General features: G+C 42.7%; 2 protein-coding genes across 2 annotated transcripts; one reads left to right on the top strand and one right to left on the bottom strand.

Annotated features, from left to right (window-relative positions):
* The first annotated feature begins 853 nt into the window (after positions 1 to 853).
* Positions 854 to 17,863, top strand: LOC110431486. The gene is made up of 5 exons (XM_021450595.1): positions 854 to 3,791; positions 3,882 to 4,301; positions 4,536 to 4,574; positions 5,163 to 5,712; positions 17,809 to 17,863. Exons 1-5 carry the CDS (start codon positions 854 to 856, stop codon positions 17,861 to 17,863), a joined length of 4,002 nt encoding a protein of 1,333 aa, XP_021306270.1.
* Positions 17,864 to 18,112: 249 nt separating this feature from the next.
* LOC110431487 lies at positions 18,113 to 18,992 on the bottom strand. The gene is made up of 2 exons (XM_021450596.1): positions 18,760 to 18,992; positions 18,113 to 18,685 (listed from the first exon to the last, which is right to left on the bottom strand). Exons 1-2 carry the CDS (start codon positions 18,850 to 18,852, stop codon positions 18,113 to 18,115), a joined length of 666 nt encoding a protein of 221 aa, XP_021306271.1. The 5' UTR covers positions 18,853 to 18,992.
* Between the last annotated feature and the right edge of the window lie 3,165 nt (positions 18,993 to 22,157).

A 22,157-nucleotide genomic window follows, 5' to 3' on the forward strand; every position in this document is an offset into this window, starting at 1 on the left:
GAGAGCCAAAAAGAAAACCTACAGCCCAAATTCATATGTGCTACTGATTTTGTAGTTTGCTTTATCGAGTTTTAATCCTTTAATATTTGTCTAGTTGCTGAATTTTTCTTTTCCACATTGTTCTAGTTATTATCTTTGTTCTAATCATCAAATTGCTTGCTGCATGTACCCATCCATCCCACCCTTGATCTGATCATCATTGCTTGCTGCGTATATATAAACAAAAAAAATACCCACCCATCCCACCTTTGTTTTCTAACCGCCACATATTCTCCACCGCAGTTTCTTGTTTTTGTGCTGCACCATCCATCTTAGTGATCCCCTTTAGTTGAAAGTTATGCTGCGTTTGACACAGAGGTTAAAAGAAAAGATGTCTATGGGTCAAAAGAAGGACTGAAAACGAGTTTTTGTTCCAAAAAAAAAGAGAAAAAAAAAGAAAAGCAAGAAAAAAAAAGAAAAACAAAAAGAGAACTGTGTGCAGCACACCAAAAAGGGGTTTGGGCAGCAACAAGTTTTCGGTTGGTGCAAATTGGTGATCATCTATCCACTTACTACATCTCATTCCTTTCTTTGTGCATCCTTTCCTTTATATTCAGCAACTTAGACTTCTGTTCTTGGATTATTATTTGGTTTTGCATCACTACATTTCAGTGCATTCCACTAACATATTACCCCACCAAGCTCCACTTAAAGCACCGTGAGTTGTTGCACCGTCGTCGCTGTTACAATCACTCTTCCCTACAGATCGCAGCCCCGGTTCTTGCTCTTTTCAGGGAGAGAAAGAACTTGTTTTGTAAGTGGTGAGGGAGTGATTCCACATATATATTGTCCTTTTTTTTTCTCCTCTACTAACATGGCAGGACGTGGAGATGGTGCCGCTGTTTCGGTGGAGGAATTTCAGGAGTTGCGTACACAAATGAATGATTTGGTGCAGCAGCTCCAAACTCTCCAATTGAACATACCACGTCGAGAACCGCCACCAAATGAGGATGATGATATTGACGAGGAGGATGAGCCACCGCATCGTCCCGCTGGTCGTGGACGTGGCGGGCGTGGTCATGGTCTTCTTAATTTTGGTCGTGCTCGGCGCATTCCTGTTCGAGGTGGACGAGATTATGATGGTGATGATGATATGTTGTCTGACATGGATGATCATCGCCATGGTGGCCATCGTGGTTATCGTGACCGCCACCGTCGCCTTGATGATGATGGTTTAAGAAAAGTGAAAGTGTCTATTCCAAAATTTAATGGAAAAGAAAGTGCTGATGATTATTTTGAGTGGGAGACTAAGGTTGAACAGATCTTTGATTTGTATCCTTATCCTCCTGTCAAGAAAGCAAAGCTTGCTGCAATTGAGTTTTCAGGCTATGCAATCACTTGGTGGAATCAAGTGTGTACTGAACTCCGACGCGCTGGACATGATCGTATTACTTGGGAAGACATGAAGAGGGAAATGCGACGTCGTTTTGTTCCTGCATATTACTCTCGTGATCTACATTTGAAGCTAAAACGTCTTGTGCAAGGTACTCGTACTGTTGATGAATATTTTCAAGAATTGGAAATGTGTTTACTTCGTACAGGGATAACTGAAGATGAGGAATCCACAATGGCTCGATTTCTGGTTGGCCTCAATAAGCCCATTGCTGATAAAGTGGATATGACAAACTACACATGTCTCACTGAGTTGGTACATTTTGCAAAAAGGGCAGAACAACAACTTGCTGGATCTTATAAAGATCGTGCTTCATTTTCAGCTCATAATAGTGCTACTTCATGGCGCCAGTCACAGCAGCACGGGTCAGGGGTGCACACACCTACATCTCGTGCAACTTCTTCCAAACATTTTGATTCCAAAGGCAAAGCTGTAAGCTCTACTCAGTCCAGCTCCTCTGCTACTGCAGCCCCAAGGCATACAAGCAAGATTGAGTGTTTTAAGTGTGGTGGTCATGGGCATAAGCAAGCTGAATGTCCCAATCGTCGTACGATTATTGCCCTTGCTGATGGTTCATATGATTCACAAAGTGAAGAGGAGGACGAGTTTCACAATGTCTTTGCAGATCATACTCTTGACACTTGTGAGTATTCAGCTGAGGATGGTACTTTTGAGCTAGGTCTGAATTGTTTAGCTATTCAACCTATTCTAACTTTTGCTCCCAGTGACATGATAGAAGATGTTATTTCTCCATATTCTAATGAGATTACTAGTGCTGATTTTGATGAGTTGCTTGCTGATTTTCCTGATTTGGAGCCTTCTAAAATGAATAGATCATCTCCTTATCTGGTGGTTAGAAGAGTTCTTTCCACTCAGTTTGTTGCTGCTGAACAAGGACAACGTCATAATTTGTTTCAGTCCCGATGCAAAGTGAAAGGTCAAGTGTGTCGTTTCATCATAGATGGTGGGAGCTGCAATAATATTGTTAGTGCCTTGCTTGTTGAGAAGCTTGGCCTACCAACACGCCGCCATCCACACCCTTACCATATGCAGTGGCTGAATAATTCAGGGACAGTGAAGGTCTCATCCATGGTTCGTTTGTCTTTCTCCATTGGTGACTATCATGGTGAGGTTGATTGTGATATTGTACCCATGCAAGCATGTCATTTGCTGTTGGGTCGTCCATGGCAGTTTGATGTGGATTCGGTGCACTTTGGGCGGTCTAACAAGTATACTTTCATCCACAACGACAAGAAGGTGGTTCTTGTTCCATTATCTCCAGAAGAGATCTATGCTTCAGATGTGGCTCGCATGAAAAAAGAAGAATCTGACAAAAGAAAATTGAGTGAGGCTGCCAACACTAGTAAGGGAGAGACTTCTAACCAATCTAGCCACATAAAGCCTCTTTCCACTACAAAACAACACCACCAAAATGAGTGCTTATTTGTGAGCAGGAGTGATTTGAGAGAAGTGAGGAGCACCACAGCCCCATTCTTTGTGCTCTTGCACAAGGAGGTCCTACTTTCAACTAACGATTTACCTTCATCGCTGCCTAGTGCTGTTCTTGATCTCTTACAGGACTTTGAAGATGTTTTTCCTGATGAGGTACCAGCTGGCCTTCCTCCACTCCGTGGTATTGAGCATCAAATCGATTTGGTACCTGGAGCTTCTCTTCCCAATCGTCCAGCCTACCGTGCTAATCCTGAAGAAACCAAAGAAATTCAGCGACAGGTAAAAGAGCTTTTGGACAAAGGGTATGTTCGTGAATCTCTATCACCTTGTGCTGTTCCAGTACTTTTGGTCCCTAAGAAAGATGGATCTTGGCGCATGTGTGTCGATTGTCGTGCCATTAATGCTATAACTGTACGATATCGCCATCCCATTCCTAGGCTTGATGACATGTTAGATGAATTGAGCGGCTCAACTATTTTCACCAAGATTGATTTACGCAGTGGCTATCACCAAATTCGCATGAAAATTGGTGATGAATGGAAGACAGCATTTACAACCAAATTTGGCTTGTATGAATGGCTTGTGATGCCCTTTGGCTTGACAAATGCTCCTTCAACTTTTATGCGCTTAATGAATCATGTTTTACGAGCTTTCATTGGCAAGTTTGTAGTTGTTTATTTTGATGATATTCTGATCTATAGCAAATCATTTGATGAACATCTTGATCATATCCATCAAGTACTTGCTGTTTTGAGGGAAGAGAAATTGTATGCCAACATTGCTAAGTGCACATTTTGCACAGATCGTGTTGTTTTTCTTGGTTTTGTTGTGACTGCAGATGGCATCCAGGTTGATGAAGAGAAGGTTAAGGCAATAAAGGATTGGACTACTCCTACAAATGTGAGCCAAATTCGAAGTTTCCATGGTCTTGCAGGTTTCTATCGACGATTTGTTAAAGATTTCAGCACGATCGCTGCACCACTTAACAACTTGACAAAGAAGGATGTTCCATTCAAATGGGGAGATGACCAAGAGCAAGCCTTTGTAGAGTTAAAAAGAAAGCTTTGTGAAGCACCACTGCTGCAGCTACCTAACTTCGGTAAGACTTTTGAGATTGAATGTGATGCAAGTGGTATTGGCATTGGAGGTGTGCTACTTCAAGAAGGTAAACCTATTGCCTACTTTTCTGAAAAGTTAAATGGTCCACATCTGAATTATTCTGTCTATGATAAAGAGCTTTATGCCTTAGTTCGAGTTTTGGAAGTTTGGCAACATTATTTGTTACCTAAAGAACTTGTCATCCATTCTGATCATGAAGCTTTGAAATATTTAAAAAGTCAAGGCAAACTGAATCGTAGACATGCTAAATGGATCGAGTTCATAGAAACATTTCCGTATGTTGTTAAACATAAGCGTGGTAAAGATAACATTGTTGCAGATGCTTTGTCAAGAAGGTGTGGTTTGGTTACACAATTAGATACAAAAGTGCTTGGTTTGGAATCCATTAAAACACTCTATGCAACTGATTCTGATTTTAAAGAACCTTTCTCTCATTGCATTGCTGGAAAAGGCTGGGACAAGTATTATGTACATGATGATTTTTTATTTCGAACTAACAAACTATGCATTCCAGCCTGCTCGATTCGTCAAGTTCTTTTACAGGAAGCACATGCTGGTGGCTTAGCTGGTCATTTTGGCATCAAAAAGACATTGGACATGCTCTCTGATCATTTCTTTTGGCCACATATGCGACGTGATGTTCAACGACATGTCGAGCGCTGCATAATCTGCTTGAAAGCTAAGTCCCGCCTTAATCCCCATGGTCTCTATACTCCATTACCAATCCCAACTGTACCTTGGGAAGATATATCCATGGATTTTATTCTGGGATTACCAAGGTCTCAGAGGGGGAGGGACTCTATCTTCGTTATTGTTGATCGCTTCTCAAAAATGGCACATTTTATTCCATGTCACAAGAGCGATGATGCTTCACACGTTGCTGATTTGTTTTTCAGGGAGATTGTTCGTTTACATGGAGTGCCAAAGACTATTGTTTCAGACCGAGATACAAAATTCCTGAGCTATTTTTGGAAGACATTATGGGCTAAACTTGGCACGAAGTTGTTATTTTCCACCACTTGTCACCCACAAACGGATGGGCAAACTGAAGTTGTCAACCGTACCCTGTCCACCATGCTGCGTGCCGTGCTAAAAAAGAATTTGAAGCAGTGGGAAGAATGTCTTCCACATGTCGAATTTGCTTATAATAGGGCACTACATTCCACAACAAATTTTTGTCCATTTGAAATTGTTTATGGTTTTAAGCCACATACTCCCATGGATCTTTTGCCTTTACCATTACAGGAACAAGTTAACTTGGATGCAGCGAAGAGATCCAACTTTATCAAGAAGCTACATGATGAGACAAGAAGAAATATTGAGAAGAAATCAGCACAATATGCAAAGCAAGCGAACAAAGGTAAGAAGAAGGTTACATTTCAGCCCGGTGACCTCGTGTGGTTGCATCTACGCAAGGATCGATTTCCCCAACAACGTAAGAGTAAGTTATCACCTAGAGGTGATGGTCCATTCAAGGTTCTAAAAAAGATAAATGATAATGCATACAAAATTGAGCTGCCACCTGAATATTCCAATGTTAGTCAAACATTCAATGTCAAAGACTTGCTTCCATTTGTTGGTGAGCCTGAGTCGAGGACGACTCCTTCTCAAGAGGGGGAGGCTGATGAGGACATCCCTAGCATTCATTCATCTTCAAATGAAACTCCACTTGATATAAGTGGTCCAATTACAAGAAGTAGAGCTAAACAATTGGAGAAGGAAATTCATTCTCAGGTGAACGCTAACCTTATGTTTAATAATCAGTTTATGTTGAATGATCCTATACTTTTGAGTTCTTGTTTCAATGTCCTTAGGAATGATGGAGGGTATGAACCAGCATGGGATGAAGATGGATTCAAGCCTTTGGACATCTGAACCAAGAAGCCTATCGTGTGCATAAATAAAATGGTGGTTCATTACTTCTGCATGAGAAGGCAACCAGAAGCTAGATGGCTGACCCATGGTACAAATTCCAAGCATCACCACGGACAGAATACAAGGAGTTACGTGGCATTCTACAGATGGATGAAAGCATCTTTAAGTCTATGTTGTAGCCCATCAAACGGTTCATTATTTAGACTTCCCAATAAAGAGTTATGCTCGTTTTAGTAACTGCTGCCAGAAGCTGAGAAGACGCGCGAACCAGCCACGAAATCCACTAGTGGATGTGCATGCTGTCATGTATTCAAAGCTGAACGCCCCTATCTATATATATCTCTTGTACTAGACAATGAAAGGACACATCTTGCTTGGTTAAAATTCAGAATACACAAACTCGTGGAGTTTTGTTTATGCGTGAGTCTTGAGAGGCTTGCAAAACTTGTTCTTTCGATTCCTGAGGGAGTTGTAGAACGCCGAACTGCGGTTCATCCAGTTTGTGCCTTCACGTCTATACGGCGTGATTGCGTGGGCTGTTCGTCGGTACGTGGAAGGGTGATTGTCTCGGTAGTTCGTCGCGTGGACAGCCTCGCGGTGCACTGCCTCTTCACCAGGTCACGCAGCGACAAGTTATCAAGTTCGCGAATCCTACGAGAAGATCGGGCCACAACGACTTGTCTCACGCTATCCCTAGGCGTGAGCATATCAGCACCATAGGCTAAGAAACCATTTTAGACGCACCTGATGGTACTCGTAGTTGAAGAGGCTCAAGTGGAGGCTTGATTTGGTCTATTCGAATATAGTGCTAATCTTGATGTAAGATAGTTGCACAGTTTGCATGGAACGTACCATATGTTAAGAAATCAATTTGGACGCACCCAATGGAACTCCTAGATGACGTGTGTCATATGGAATCTCGCTTCGGTCTGTTTGGAGACAATGTTAGTTTCGGTGCAAGATAGGTGCATAGTTTGTGCCTAATGCACCATAGTCTAAGAAACCATTTTTGACACACCTGTTTGTACTCCTAGATGAAGAGGCTCAAGTGGAAGCTCGGTTCGGTCTGTTTGGAGATAGTGCTAATCTTGATGCAAGATAGGTGCACGGTTTGCATGGAACATACCATATGCTTGGAAATCAATTTGGATGCATCCGTTGGAACTCCTTGATGACGTGTGTCATATGGAATCTCACTTTGGTCTGTTTAGAAACAGTGTTAGTTTTGGTGCAAGATATGTGCATGGTTTGCGCCTAATGCACCAAAGTCTAAGAAACTATTTTGGAAGCACCTGTTGGTACCTCGGTGAAGAGGCTCAAGTGGAAGCTCGGTTTGATCTGTTTGGAGATAGTGCTAATCTTGATGCAAGATACGTGTATGATTTGCAAGGAACATACCATATGCTTAGAAAATCAATTCGGACGCACCCAATGGAACTTCTAGATGACTTGTTTCATATGGAATCTCGCTTCGGTCTATTTGGAGACAATGTTAGTTTTGGTGCAAGATAGGTGCATAGTTTGTGCCTAATGCACCATAGTCTAAGAAACCATTTTGACACACCTGTTTGTACTCCTAGATGAAGAGGCTCAAGTGGAAGCTCGGTTCGGTCAGTTTGGAGATAGTGCTAATCTTCATGCAAGACAGGTGCTTGGTGCACGGTTTGCATGGAACATACCATATGCTTGGAAATCAATTTGGATGCACCCGATGGAACTCCTTGATGACGTGTGTCATATGGAATCTCACTTTGGTCTGTTTAGAAACAGTGTTAGTTTTAGTGCAAGATATGTGCATGGTTTGCGCCTAATGCACCATAGTCTAAGAAACCATTTTGGACGCACTATTTGGTACTCCTAGGTGAAGAGGATCAAGTGGAAGCTTGGTTCGGTCAGTTTGGAGATAGTGCTAATCCTTATGCAAGGTAGGTGCATGGTTTGCATGGAACATACCATATGCTTGGAAATCAATTTGGATACACCCGATGGAACTCCTTGATGACGTGTGTGAGATGGAATCTCGCTTCGGTCCATTTGGAGACTTTGTTAGTTTTAGTGCAAGATAGGTGCATAGTTTGCACCTAATGCACCATAGTCTAAGAAACCATTTTGGACGCACTTGTTGGTACTCCTAGGTGAAGGGGATCAAGTGGATGCTCGGTTCGGTCTGTTTGGAGATAGTGCTAATCTTGATGCATGATAGGTGCACGGTTTGCATGCAACATACCAAATTCTTAGAAATCAATCTGGACGCACATGATGGAACTCCTAGATGACGTGTGTCATACAAAATCTTGCTTTGGTCTGTTTGGAGACAGTGTTAGTTTCGGTGCAAGATAGGTGCCAGGTTTGCACATAATGCAGCATAGGCTAAGAAACCATTTTGGATGCACCCAATGGTACTCCTACGTAAAAGGCTCAAGTGAAAGCTCGGTTTGGCCTATTTGGAGATAGTGCTAATCTTGATGCAAGATAGATGCACGGTCTGTATGGAACGTACCATATGCTTAGAAATTAATTTGGACACACCCGATAGAACTCCTTGATGACGTGTGTCATATGGAATCTCGCTTTGGTGTGCTTAGAGACAGTATCAGTTTTGGTGCAAGATATGTTCTTGGTTTGTGCCTAATGCACCAAAGTCGAAGAAACCATTTTGGAGGCACCTGTTGGTACTCCTAGGTGAAGAGGCTCAAGTGGAGGCTTGGTTCGGTCTGTTTAGAGATAGTGCTAATCTAGATGCAAGATAGGTGCACGATTTGCATGGAACATACCATATGCTAAGAAATGAATTTGGACACACCAAATGGAACTCCTAGATGACATGTGTCATATGGAATCTCACTTCAGTCCGTTTAGAGACATTGTTAGTTTCGGTGCAAGATAGGTAACCGGTTTGCGCCTAATGCACCATAGGATAAGAAACCATTTTGGACGCACACGATGGTAGTCCTAGGTCAAAGGGCTCAAGTGAAAGCTCGGTTTGGTCTGTTTGGAGATAGTGCTAATCTTGATGCAAGATAGATGCACGGTTTTGCATGGAACATACGATATGCTCAGAAATCAATTAGGACGCACCTAATATAACTCCTTGATGATGTGTGTCATATGGAATCTTGCTTCAGTTCGTTTAGAGATAGTGTTAGATTTGGTAGAAGATATGTGCACGGTTTACGCCTAATGCACCATAGGCTAAGAAACCATTTTAGACGCACCTGATGGTACTCGTAGTTGAAGAGGCTCAAGTGGAGGCTTTATTTGGTCTATTCGAATATAGTGCTAATCTTGTTGCAAGATAGTTGCACAGTTTGCATGGAACGTACCATATGTTAAGAAATCAATTTGGACGCACCCAATGGAACTCCTAGATGACGTGTGTCATATGGAATCTCGCTTCGGTCTGTTTGGAGACAATGTTAGTTTCGGTGCAAGATAGGTGCATAGTTTGTGCCTAATGCACCATAGTCTAAGAAACCATTTTTGACACACCTGTTTGTACTCCTAGATGAAGAGGCTCAAGTGGAAGCTCGGTTCGGTCTGTTTGGAGATAGTGCTAATCTTGATGCAAGATAGGTGCACGGTTTGCATGGAACATACCATATGCTTGGAAATCAATTTGGATGCATCCGTTGGAACTCCTTGATGACGTGTGTCATATGGAATCTCACTTTGGTCTGTTTAGAAACAGTGTTAGTTTCGGTGCACGATAGGTGCATAGTTTATGCCTAATGCACCATAGTCTAAGAAACCATTTTTGACACACCTGTTTGTACTCCTAGATGAAGAGGCTCAAGTGGAAGCTCGGTTCGGTCTGTTTGGAGATAGTGCTAATCTTGATGCAAGATAGGTGCACGGTTTGCATGGAACATACCATATGCTTGGAAATCAATTTGGATGCACCTGATGGAACTCCTTGATGACGTGTGTCTTATGGAATCTCGCTTTGGTCTGTTTAGAAATAGTGTTAGTTTCAATGTAAGATATGGGCATGGTTTGCGCCTAATGCACCATAGTCTAAGAAACCATTTTGGAAGCACCTGTTGGTACTCCTAGGTGAAGGGGATCAAGTGGATGCTCGGTTCGGTCTGTTTGGAGATAGTGCTAATCTTGATGCAAGATAGGTGCACAGTTTGCATGCAACATACCAAATGCTTAGAAATCAATCTGGACACACATGATGGAACTCCTAGATGACGTGTGTCATACAAAATCTAGCTTTGGTCTATTTGGAGACAGTGTTATTTTCGGTGCAAGATAGGTGCCAGGTTTGCACATAATGCAGCATAGGCTAAGAAACCATTTTGGACGCACCCGATGGTACTCCTAGGTAAAAGGCTCAAGTGAAAGCTCGGTTTGGTCTATTTGGAGTAGTGCTAATCTTGATGCAAAATAGATGCACAGTCTGCATGGAACGTACCATATGCTTAGAAATTAATTTGGACACACCCGATAGAACTCCTTGATGACGTGTGTCATATGGAATCTCGCTTTGGTGTGCTTAGAGACATTATTAGTTTCGGTGCAAGATATGTGCATGGTTTGCGCCTAATGCACCAAAGTCTAAGAAACTATTTTGGAAGCACCTGTTGGTACTCCTAGGTGAAGAGGCTCAAGTGGAGGCGTGGTTCGGTCTGTTTAGAGATAGTGCTAATCTTGATGCAAGATAGGTGCACGATTTGCATGGAACATACCATATGCTAAGACATCAATTTGGACACACCAGATGGAACTCCTAGATGACATATGTCATATGGAATCTCACTTCAGTCCGTTTAGAGACAGTGTTAGTTTCGGTGCAAGATAGGTAACCGGTTTGCACCTAATGCACCATAGGATAAGAAACCATTTTGGACGCACCCGATGGTACTCCTAGGTCAAGGGGCTCAAGTGAAAGCTCGGTTTGGTCTGTTTGGAGATAGTGCTAATCTTGATGCAAGATAGATGCACGGTTTTGCATGGAACATACGATATGCTCAGAAATCAATTAGGACGCACCTGATATAACTCCTTGATGATGTGTGTCATATGGAATCTTGCTTCGGTTTGTTTAGAGATAGTGTTAGTTTTGGTAGAAGATATGTACACGGTTTACGCCTAATGCACCATAGGCTAAGAAACCATTTTAGACACACCCGATGGTACTCGTAGTTGAAGAGGCTCAAGTGGAGGCTCGATTTAGTCTGTTCGGATATAGTGCTAATCTTGATGCAAGATAGTTGCACAGTTTGCATGGAACGTACCATATGTTAAGAAATCAATTTGGACGCACCCAATGGAACTCCTAGATGACTCGTGTCATATGGAATCTCACTTCGGTCTGATTGGAGACAATGTTAGTTTCGGTGCAAGATAGGTGCATAGATTGTGCCTAATGCACCATAGTCTAAGAAACCATTTTGGACGCACTATTTGGTACTCCTGGGTGAAGAGGCTCAAGTGGAAGCTTGGTTTGGTCAGTTTTGAGATAGTGCTAATCCTTATGCAAGGTAGGTGCATGGTTTGCATGGAACAAACCATATGCTTGGAAATCAATTTGGATGCACCCGATGGAACTCCTTGATAACGTGTGTCATATGGAATCTCGATTTGGTCCATATGGAGACATTGTTAGTTTCGGTGCAAGATAGGTGCACAGTTTGCACCTTATGCACCACAGTCTAAGAAACCATTTTGGACGCACGTGTTGGTACTCCTAGGTGAAGGGGCTCAAGTGGATGCTCGGTTCGGTCTGTTTGGAGATAGTGCTAATCTTGATGTAAGATAGGTGCACGGTTTGCATGGAACATACCATATGCTTGGAAATCAATTTGGATGCACCCGATGGAACTCCTTGATGACGTGTGTCTTATGGAATCTCGCTTTGGTCTGTTTAGAAATAGTGTTAGTTTCAATGCAAGATATGGGCATGGTTTGCGCCTAATGCACCATAGTCTAAGAAACCATTTTGGAAGCACCTGTTGGTACTCCTAGGTGAAGGGGATCAAGTGGATGCTCGGTTCGGTCTGTTTGGAGATAGTGCTAATCTTGATGCAAGATAGGTGCACAGTTTGCATGCAACATACCAAATGCTTAGAAATCAATCTGGACACACATGATGGAACTCCTAGATGACGTGTGTCATACAAAATCTTGCTTTGGTCTATTTGGAGACAGTGTTATTTTCGGTGCAAGATAGGTGCCAGGTTTGCACATAATGCAGCATAGGCTAAGAAACCATTTTGGACGCACCCGATGGTACTCCTAGGTAAAAGGCTCAAGTGAAAGCTCGATTTGGTCTATTTGGAGTAGTGCTAATCTTGATGCAAAATAGATGCACAGTCTGCATGGAACGTACCATATGATTAGAAATTAATTTGGACACACCCGATAGAACTCCTTGATGACGTGTGTCATATGGAATCTCGCTTTGGTGTGCTTAGAGACATTATTAGTTTCGGTGCAAGATATGTGCATGGTTTGCGCCTAATGCACCAAAGTCTAAGAAACTATTTTGGAAGCACCTGTTGGTACTCCTAGGTGAAGAGGCTCAAGTGGAGGCGTGGTTCGGTCTGTTTAGAGATAGTGCTAATCTTGATGCAAGATAGGTGCACGATTTGCATGGAACATACCATATGCTAAGACATCAATTTGGACACACCAGATGGAACTCCTAGATGACATATGTCATATGGAATCTCACATCAGTCCGTTTAGAGACAGTGTTAGTTTCGGTGCAAGATAGGTAACCGGTTTGCACCTAATGCACCATAGGATAAGAAACCATTTTGGACGCACCCGATGGTACTCCTAGGTCAAGGGGCTCAAGTGAAAGCTCGGTTTGGTCTGTTTGGAGATAGTGCTAATCTTGATGCAAGATAGATGCACGGTTTTGCATGGAACATACGATATGCTCAGAAATCAATTAGGACGCACCTGATATAACTCCTTGATGATGTGTGTCATATGGAATCTTGCTTCGGTTTGTTTAGAGATAGTGTTAGTTTTGGTAGAAGATATGTACACGGTTTACGCCTAATGCACCATAGGCTAAGAAACCATTTTAGACACACCCGATGGTACTCGTAGTTGAAGAGGCTCAAGTGGAGGCTCGATTTAGTCTGTTCAGATATAGTGCTAATCTTGATGCAAGATAGTTGCACAGTTTGCATGGAACGTACCATATGTTAAGAAATCAATTTGGACGCACCCAATGGAACTCCTAGATGACTCGTGTCATATGGAATCTCGCTTCGGTCTGATTAGAGACAATGTTAGTTTCGGTGCAAGATAGGTGCATAGATTGTGCCTAATGCACCATAGTCTAAGAAACCATTTTGGACGCACTATTTGGTACTCCTGGGTGAAGAGGCTCAAGTGGAAGCTTGGTTTGGTCAGTTTTGAGATAGTGCTAATCATTATGCAAGGTAGGTTCATGGTTTGCATGGAACAAACCATATGCTTGGAAATCAATTTGGATGCACCTGATGGAACTCCTTGATAACGTGTGTCATATGGAATCTCGATTTGGTCCATTTGGAGACATTGTTAGTTTCGGTGCAAGATAGGTGCACAGTTTGCACCTTATGCACCACAGTCTAAGAAACCATTTTGGACGCACTTGTTGGTACTCCTAGGTGAAGGGGCTCAAGTGGATGCTCGGTTCGGTCTGTTTGGAGATAGTGCTAATCTTGATGTAAGATAGGTGCACGGTTTGCTTGGAACATACCAAATGCTTGGAAATCATTCTGGACGCACATGATGGAACTCCTAGATGACGTGTGTCATACAAAATCTTGCTTCGATCTGTTTGGAGACAGTGTTAGTTTCGGTGCAAGATAGGTGCAAGGTTTGCACATAATGCAACATAGGCTAAGAAACCATTTTGGACGCTCCCGATGGTAGTCCTAGGTAAAAGGCTCAAGTGAAAGCTTGGTTTGGTCTATTTTGAGATAGTGCTAATCTTGATGCAAGATAGATGCACGGTCTGCATGGAACGTACCATATGCTTAGAAATTAATTTGGACACACCCGATAGAACTCCTTGATGACATGTGTCATATGGAATCTCGCTTTGGTGTGCTTAGAGACATCATGCAAACCATGGACCTGTCTTGCATAAGGATTAGCACTATCTCCAAACTAACCGAACCAAGCTTTACTTGAGCCTCTTCACCTAGGAGTACCAATTAGTGAGTCCAAAATGGTTTCTTAGACTATGGTGCATTAGGCGCAAACTGTGCACCTATCTTGCACTGAAACTAACAATGTCTCCAAATGGAACGAAGCGAGATTCCATATGACACACGTCATCATGGAATTCCATCGGGTGCAACCAAATTGATTTCCAAGCATATGGTATGTTCCATGCAAACCATGCACCTACCTTGCATAAGGATTAGCACTATCGCCAAACTGACCGAACCAAGCTTCCACTTGAGCCTCTTCACCCAGGAGTACCAAATAGTGCGTCCAAAATGGTTTCTTAGACTATGGTGCATTAGGCGCAAACTGTGCACCTATCTTGCACTAAAACTTACAATGTCTACAAGCACACCAAAGCGAGATTCCATATGACACACATCATCTAGGAGTTCTATCGGGTGTGTCCAAATTAATTGCTAAGCATATGGTACGTTCCATGTAGACCGTGCATCTATCTTGCATCAAGATTAGCACTTTCTCCAAATAGACCAAACCGAGCTTTCACTTAAGCCTTTTACCTAGGAGTACCATCGGGTGCGTCCAAAATGATTTCTTAGCCTATGCTGCATTATGTGCAAACCTTGCACCTATCTTGCACCAAAACTAACACTGTAACCAAACAGACCGATGCAAGATTTCATATGACACACGTCATCTAGGAGTTCCATCATGTGCGTCCAGATTGATTTCCAAGCATTTGGTATGTTCCATGCAAACCGTGCACCTATCTTGCATCAAGATTAGCACTATCTCGAAACAGACCGAACCGAACTTCCACTTGAGCCTCTTCATCTTGGAGTACAAACAGGTGCGTCAAAATGGTTTCTTAGTCTATGGTGCATTAGGCACAAACTATGCACCTATCTTGCACCGAAACTAACATTGTCTCTAAACAGACCGAAGCGAGATTCCATATCATACATGCCATCTAGGAGTTCCATTGGGTGCGTCCAAATTGATTTCTTAACATATGGTATGTTCCATGCAAACTATGCAACTATCTTGTATCAAGATTAGCACTATATCCGAACAGACCAAATCGAGGCTCCACTTGAGCCTCTTCAACTACGAGTACCATCAGGTGCGTCTAAAATGGTTTCTTAGCCTGGTGCATTAGGCATAAACCGTGCACATATCTTCTACTAAAACTAACACTATCTCTAAACGAATCGAAGCAAGATTCCATATGACACACATCATCAAGGAGTTATATCAGGTGCGTCCTAATTGATTTCTGAGCATATCGTATGTTCCATGCAAACCGTGCATCTATCTTGCGTCAATATTTACACTATCTCCAAACAGACCAAACTGAGCTTTCACTTGAGCCCCTTGACCTAGGTGTACCGTCGGGTGCGTCTAAAATGGTTTCTTATCCTATGGTGCATTAGGTGCAAACCGTGCACCTATCTTGCACCGAAATGAATACTGTCTCTAAACGGACCGCAGTGAGATTCCATATGACACATGTCATCTAAGAGTTCCAACTGGTGTATCCAATTTGACTTTTGAGCATATGGTATGTTCCATGCAAATCGTGCACCTATCCTGCATCAAGATTAGCGCTATCTCCAAACAGACCGAACTGAGCCTCCACTTGAGCCTCTTCACCTAGGAGTACCAACAGGTGCTTCCAAAATGGTTTCTTAGACTTTGGTGCATTAGGCACAAACCGTGCACATATCTTGCACCGAAACTAATACTGTCTCTAAGCACACCAAAGCGTGATTCCATATGACACATGTCATTAAGGAGTTCTATCGGGTGTGTACAAATTAATTTCTATGCATATGGTACGTTCCATGCAGACCGTGCATCTATCTTGCATCAAGATTAACACTATCTCCAAATAGACCAAACTGAGCTTTCACTTGAGCCTTTTACCTAGGAGTACCATCGGGTGCGTCCAAAATGGTTTCTTAGCCTATGCTGCAATATGGGCAAACCTTGCACCTATCTTGCACCGAAACTAACACTGTCTCCAAATAGACTGAAGCGAGATTTCGTATGACACACGTCATCTGGGAGTTCCATCATGTGCGTCCAGATTGATTTCCAAGCATTTGGTATGTTCCATGCAAACCGTGCACCTATCTTACATCAAGATTAGCACTATCTCCAAACAGACCGAACCGAGCATCCACTTGAGCCCCTTCACCTAGGAGGACCAACAAGTGTGTCCAAATTGGTTTCTTAGGCCCTGTTTGGTTGAGCTGTAGATTTTGAAAAAGCTGCTGTGAACTGTGGGCTGTGGAAAAGCTGCTGTGAGCTGAGAGCTGTGGGAAAAGCTGAAAACCGTTTGGTTAGAGCAGCTGTGAAACTGTAGGATGTGTAGAAATGTCTGTAATGCCCTTGAAGGCCTGAGAGACTATTTATATGCAAATTGGTCATAAATAAATATTGTACTCACTTATTTGTATGTAAATGACTATTTTGGAAAGAAAAAATAAATTTGTTCCAAGTTTTTTAGAAGATAACGTGATAATGTCCATACAAATATAATATTAGCATTTTACAAAAGATAAGGGCTCCTCCAATCATGTCATCGCTCAACATAACTATCTCACACTAAACAAAGCATCGGCTATTCTACTACGAATAATATTCATGGCATCCTCATTCTCCGCATCTTCAGTCTCATCTTCCGGTGTCGTGTCATCCTCTTCTACCAAGTATTCATCATCAGCATCACATCTTTCGAACTCCTTATCATGTAAATTGCTATCACGAATAAAATTATGCAATGCCAAACAAGCAAGAATGATGTGCTTCTGAGTACGAGTTGAGAAACTTGGTATGCCCTTCAAAATATGCCACTTCTCCTTCAATACTCCAAAGGCCCGCTCAATGACATTTCGAAGGGATGAATGATTGAAATTGAAGACCACATACTTCCCTTGGGGTGGTCCAGAACGGTTACGAAATTCTGGAATATGATATGTGCTTCCTTTGAAAGGGGCCAGATACCCTGTTCGGTTTGGAAATCCAGAGTCTACAAGATAATACTTCCCTACAAAGTAAAATCAGTGTAAGCAAATAAATAGTACAAGTACTTCACTACCGGGCCAACTATTAGGAAGCAAATAAATAATACGTAGGTCATGCGTATACCATTAGGTGGCACAGGAAAATCATCAAAATTTGCCAAAGCATGATTGAGGATACGTGTGTCATGGGCACAACCGGGCCAACCAGCAACCGCATAGATAAACCTCATGTCAAAGTCACAAACAGCTAGCATATTCTGAGATGTATATCCATGACGACATGTGTGGTTAACCGTATCCTCAGCTGGCACAATCACTGGAACATGTGAACCGTCTATTGCTCTAACAGCACCTTTGAAGTATGGCCAGAAACGGTCTTCTTTGATTCTTTCATGTTCCGAAGAAAAAGTAGCAGCTCTTGGCTTAATATTGTCTTTACCTAACTTGCGTAAACACTTAAGTACCTCATGAAACTTAGTGTGAACTGTCCATAGTGATCGAGTGAAGCGATTTTCAACTTGTGAAAATGATTGTGGTCCTCCGACAATCCACAAGAACATCGCCAATGACTCAAGGATGAAACATTGTTAGTGCTGGTCAAACCATACTTCGAGAGTAGCAAATCATGCAGTGCCATGAAGACCTCGGTGCTCATTCGAAACATCTTATAGAAGTACCTTGGACGAGAAAAGCACCTCATCACCCATTGAAGTCCAGTTTCTGGTGTTTCCCTGTACTCTCCTTTGTTCCAATAACGATCAGTGTATTGTGCACCCATTTGACCAAGAATGGCAGCATGCTGGGAAAGCTCAGCTAGGAGTACTAGTCTGTTCTGTCCTTCTTGGGCTACACCTTCCAGATTCTCATCCATAGATAGTAATCTGATACAATGATAATAAGCAAATTGCTCTCAGTACAAGCAAATTGTTCTCAGTACAAGCAAATTATTCTCATAGTACAAGCAAATGGAAATAAAATAGGTTCAGACAGCCATACAAGCAAATAGTTGTCATAATACAAAATAATATTGGTTCACACAGCAACAATGGGAATAAAAATTGGTTCACTAGCGCCTCATCTCCTTTTCATGCTCCCTCTCAAGGACATCCAGCCTTCCTTTATTTGTTTTCAGATGGCTGAAGACCTCTCTAAATTCAGGCTTCATAATCAACATGGTGGCAGTATGCATTAGAGGAGTTCCTTCTTCCACCCCACACTCTTCAACCAGCTTCATAGCCTCTCCAATGGTGGGGACAACATTAGTGGGAGAAGCTGAGGTGGCAGATACACTTGAGATCCTATCTGCTGCACTTTCTATTTTCAAACATGTGTTTTTGTACATTCGATAAAATGGACTCTTCTCTTCTTTGGTTTCAGCAACAGTACAGGAGCTCTTGCGTTTCTTTTTCCCTTTTTTCTTCAAATCAGCCAGCTTCACATCATCCTTAGGTGGAGGTTTTGGCACCTCGGCCACGTCCTCATCACTCTCATCAGAAGATATATCACCAGGACCAGCTGCAGTGGCCCCAGTCACATGTACCTTGCCGAAAATCAGATCAAGATCATCAAGGTACTTCGGTCCTTGTTTTCTGAACCTCACATGGTTACATTTAAGGCCTTTTTCACGATTATTACACCTCTGAAATTGAATGAAAAATTTTAGCATGACTAACCATATCATACTATGGACAAAATATCAATAGAGATGCTTACAGCAAGGTGTTCATCCCACCATTCCTTGGGGCAATCAACAGTCCCCTTTGCTGCATCCCATCCAAGTCCAGTAGCATAATTCTTTAACTCCATGAACCAAACATATTCTTTTTTTTAAGTTGTCTAATTTGTTCTTCAATTGTATCTTTGTTCGCTTGTCACTAGTTTTGGCTTCAAACTTGGCTACAATATTTTTCCAACCAGTGCTAGTCCAAAGCCCTTGGGGCCTATTCCCAGCTTCTATCTCCCCTTTGCATACATCAATCAAATGCTTCAAAAAGAAGTCACCCCAATCTGCTTTGTCACCCATTCTTGAATCAAACAAAATATAATTTTCAGAAATTCCATACCATCACTTCTATCATACACACAGTATACTAAACTGAATAAATAAAAATTTATTGGAGATTATGGTACCTACGTTGCAGATCTTATCACTGGAGTCGTAGATCAATGAAGTCGAGGACGAATGGGGCGCCGACTGGAGCTGCAGTGTTGGCCAGTGACTCCAGGGTCGACGAGCAGCTGGGGAAGAGCCGACGAGGAGCCGGGGCAACACCGCGGACGAGCTAGGGCAGGGCGCGCAGGACCAGAGAGGCAAGGGTGGGGCGGAGGGGGACCGGGGCGGCGCCGGAGATGACCGGGTGGCGCCGGGGAGGAGCGAGGAGCGGCCGGCGAGGTGCGCCGCCGCCGAACCCTAGCTTCGCCTTCTGGTCGCTCGATGCGGAGGGACTCGTGCGTACGGGGACTGGGGAGGGGAGAAGAAGAAAAGAACGAAACGTTTTCTTCCATAAACGATGGCAGTGCGGGTAATTTTATCCAAAGTGACTCCCCCAAAGCTGGTGAAAGCTGCCTCTACCCTGCTGTAGAAAATGAACTACGTAAAAGCTGGATTTTGGAGAATCTCATGGTCTATGGAATGCCCTTTGGTTGGCTTCTAAGCTTTTGGGAGCAAAAGCTGAACCAAAGAGGGCCTTAGACTATGGTACATTAGGTGCAAATTGTGCACCTATCTTGCACCGAAACTAACAATGTCTCTAAATGGACCGAAGCGAGATTCCATATGAGACACGTCATCAAGGAGTTCCATCAGGTGCATCCAAATAGATTTCCAAGCATATGGTATGTTCCATGCAAACCATGCACCTACCTTGCATAAGGATTAGCACTATCTCCAAACTGACCGAACCAAGCTTCCACTAGAGCCTCTTCACCCAGGAATACCAAATAGTGCGTCCAAAATGGTTTCTTAGACTATGGTGCATTAGGCGCAAACTGTGCACCTATCTTGCACTAAAACTTACAATAGTTTTATCAATGTTAGTTTTGGTGCAAGATAGGTGCATAGTTTGTACCTAATGCACCATAGTCTAAGAAACCATTTTTGACGCACCTGCTTGTACTCCTAGATGAAGAGGCTCAAGTGGAAGCTCGGTTCGGTCTGTTTGGAGGTAGTGCTAATCTTGATGCAAGATAGGTGCACGGTATGCATGGAACATACCATTTGCTTGGAAATCAATTTGGATGCACCTGTTGGAACTCCTTGATGACGTGTGTCATATGGAATCTTGCTTTGGTCTGTTTAGAAACAGTGTTAGTTTTGGTGCAAGATAAGTGCATGGTTTGCGTCTAATGCATCATAGTCTAAGAAACCATTTTGGAAGCACCTGTTGGTACTTCGGTGAAGAGACTCAAGTGGAAGCTCGGTTTGATGTGTTTGGAGATAGTGCTAATCTTGGTGCAAGACAGGTGCATGATTTGCAAGGAACGTACCATATGCTTAGAAATCAATTTGGACGCACCCACTAGAACTCCTAGATGACGTGTGTCATATGGAATCTTGCTTCGGTCCGTTTGTAGACATTGTAAGTTTTAGTGCAAGATAGGTGCACAGTTTGCGCCTAATGCACCATAGTATAAGAAACCATTTTAGATGCACTATTTGGTACTCCTGTGTGAAGAGGCTCAAGTGGAAGCTTGGTTCGGTCAGTTTGGAGATAGTGCTAATCCTTATTGAAGGTAGGTGCATGGTTTGCATGGAACATACCATGTGCTTGGAAATCAATTTGGATCCACCCGATGGAACTCCTTGATGATGTGTGTCATATGGAATCTCGCTTCGGTCCATTTGGAGACATTGTTTGTTTCGGTGCAAGATAGGTGCACAGTTTGCACCTAATGCACCATAGTCTAAGAAACCATTTTGGACACACTTGTTGGTACTCCTAGGTGAAGGGGCTCAAGTGGATGCTTGGTTCGGTCTAATTGGAGATAGTGCTAATCTAGATGCAAGATAGGTGCACAGTTTGCATGGAACATACCATATGCTTAGAAAATCAATTTGTATGCACCCAATGGATCTCCTAGATGACGTGTGTTATATGGAATCTTGCTTCGGTCCATTTGTAGACATTGTAAGTTTTAGTGCAAGATAGGTGCACAGTTTGCACCTAATGCACCATAGTCTAAGAAACCATTTTGGATGCACCTGTTGGTACTTCGGTGAAGAGGCTCAAGTGGAAGCTCGGTTTGATCTGTTTGGAGATAGTGCTAATCTTGATGCAAGATAGGTGCATGATTTGCAAGGAACATACCATATGCTTAGAAAATCAATTTGTATGCACCCAATGGATCTCCTAGATGACGTGTGTTATATGGAATCTTGCTTCGGTCCATTTGTAGACATTGTAAGTTTTAGTGCAAGATAGGTGCACAGTTTGCGCCTAATGCACCATAGTCTAAGAAACAATTTTGGACGCACTATTTGGTACTCCTAGGTGAAGAGGCTCAAGTGGAAGCTTGGTTTGGTCAGTTTGGAGATAGTGCTAATCCTTATGCAAGGTAGGTGCATGGTTTGCATGGAACATTGGAAATCAATTTGGATGCACCCGATGGAACTCCTTGATGACGTGTGTCATATGGAATCTCGCTTCGGTTCATTTGGAGACATTGTTAGTTTCGGTGTAAGATAGGTGCACAGTTTGCACCAAATGCACCATAGTCTAAGAAACCATTTTGGACACACTTGTTGGTACTCCTAGGTGAAGGGGCTCAAGTGGATGCTTGGTTCGGTCTGTTTGGAGATAGTGCTAATCTTGATGCAAGATAGGTGCACGGTTTGCATGGAACATACCAAATGCTTGGAAATCAATCTGGACGCACATGATGGAACCCGAGATGACGTGTGTCATACAAAATCTTGGTTCGGTCTGTTTGGAGACATTGTTACTTTCGGTGCAAGATAGGTGCACAGTTTGCACCTAATGCACCATAGTCTAAGAAACCATTTTGGATGCACCTGTTGGTACTTCGGTGAAGAGGCTCAAGTGGAAGCTCGGTTTGATCTGTTTGGAGATAGTGCTAATCTTGATGCAAGATAGGTGCATGATTTGCAAGGA

The sequence above is a fragment of the Sorghum bicolor genome, unplaced genomic scaffold (assembly GCF_000003195.3).
Source record: "Sorghum bicolor cultivar BTx623 unplaced genomic scaffold, Sorghum_bicolor_NCBIv3 super_16, whole genome shotgun sequence".
In the NCBI taxonomy this organism is placed as follows: domain Eukaryota; kingdom Viridiplantae; phylum Streptophyta; class Magnoliopsida; order Poales; family Poaceae; genus Sorghum; species Sorghum bicolor.

Coding starts and splice junctions, on each gene's coding strand:
- LOC110431486 (XM_021450595.1), top strand. CDS start 854: ATGGCAGGACGTGGAGATGGTGCCGCTGTTTCGGTGGAGGAATTTCAG. Junction 3,792..3,881: donor TACTCCTACAAATGTGAGCC/AAATTCGAAGTT, acceptor ACAACTTGACAA/AGAAGGATGTTCCATTCAAA. Junction 5,713..17,808: donor ACAAGAAGTAGAGCTAAACA/ATTGGAGAAGGA, acceptor AATAACGATCAG/TGTATTGTGCACCCATTTGA.
- LOC110431487 (XM_021450596.1), bottom strand. CDS start 18,852: ATGGAGTTAAAGAATTATGCTACTGGACTTGGATGGGATGCAGCAAAG. Junction 18,686..18,759: donor GGTGGGATGAACACCTTGCT/GTAAGCATCTCT, acceptor ATTCAATTTCAG/AGGTGTAATAATCGTGAAAA.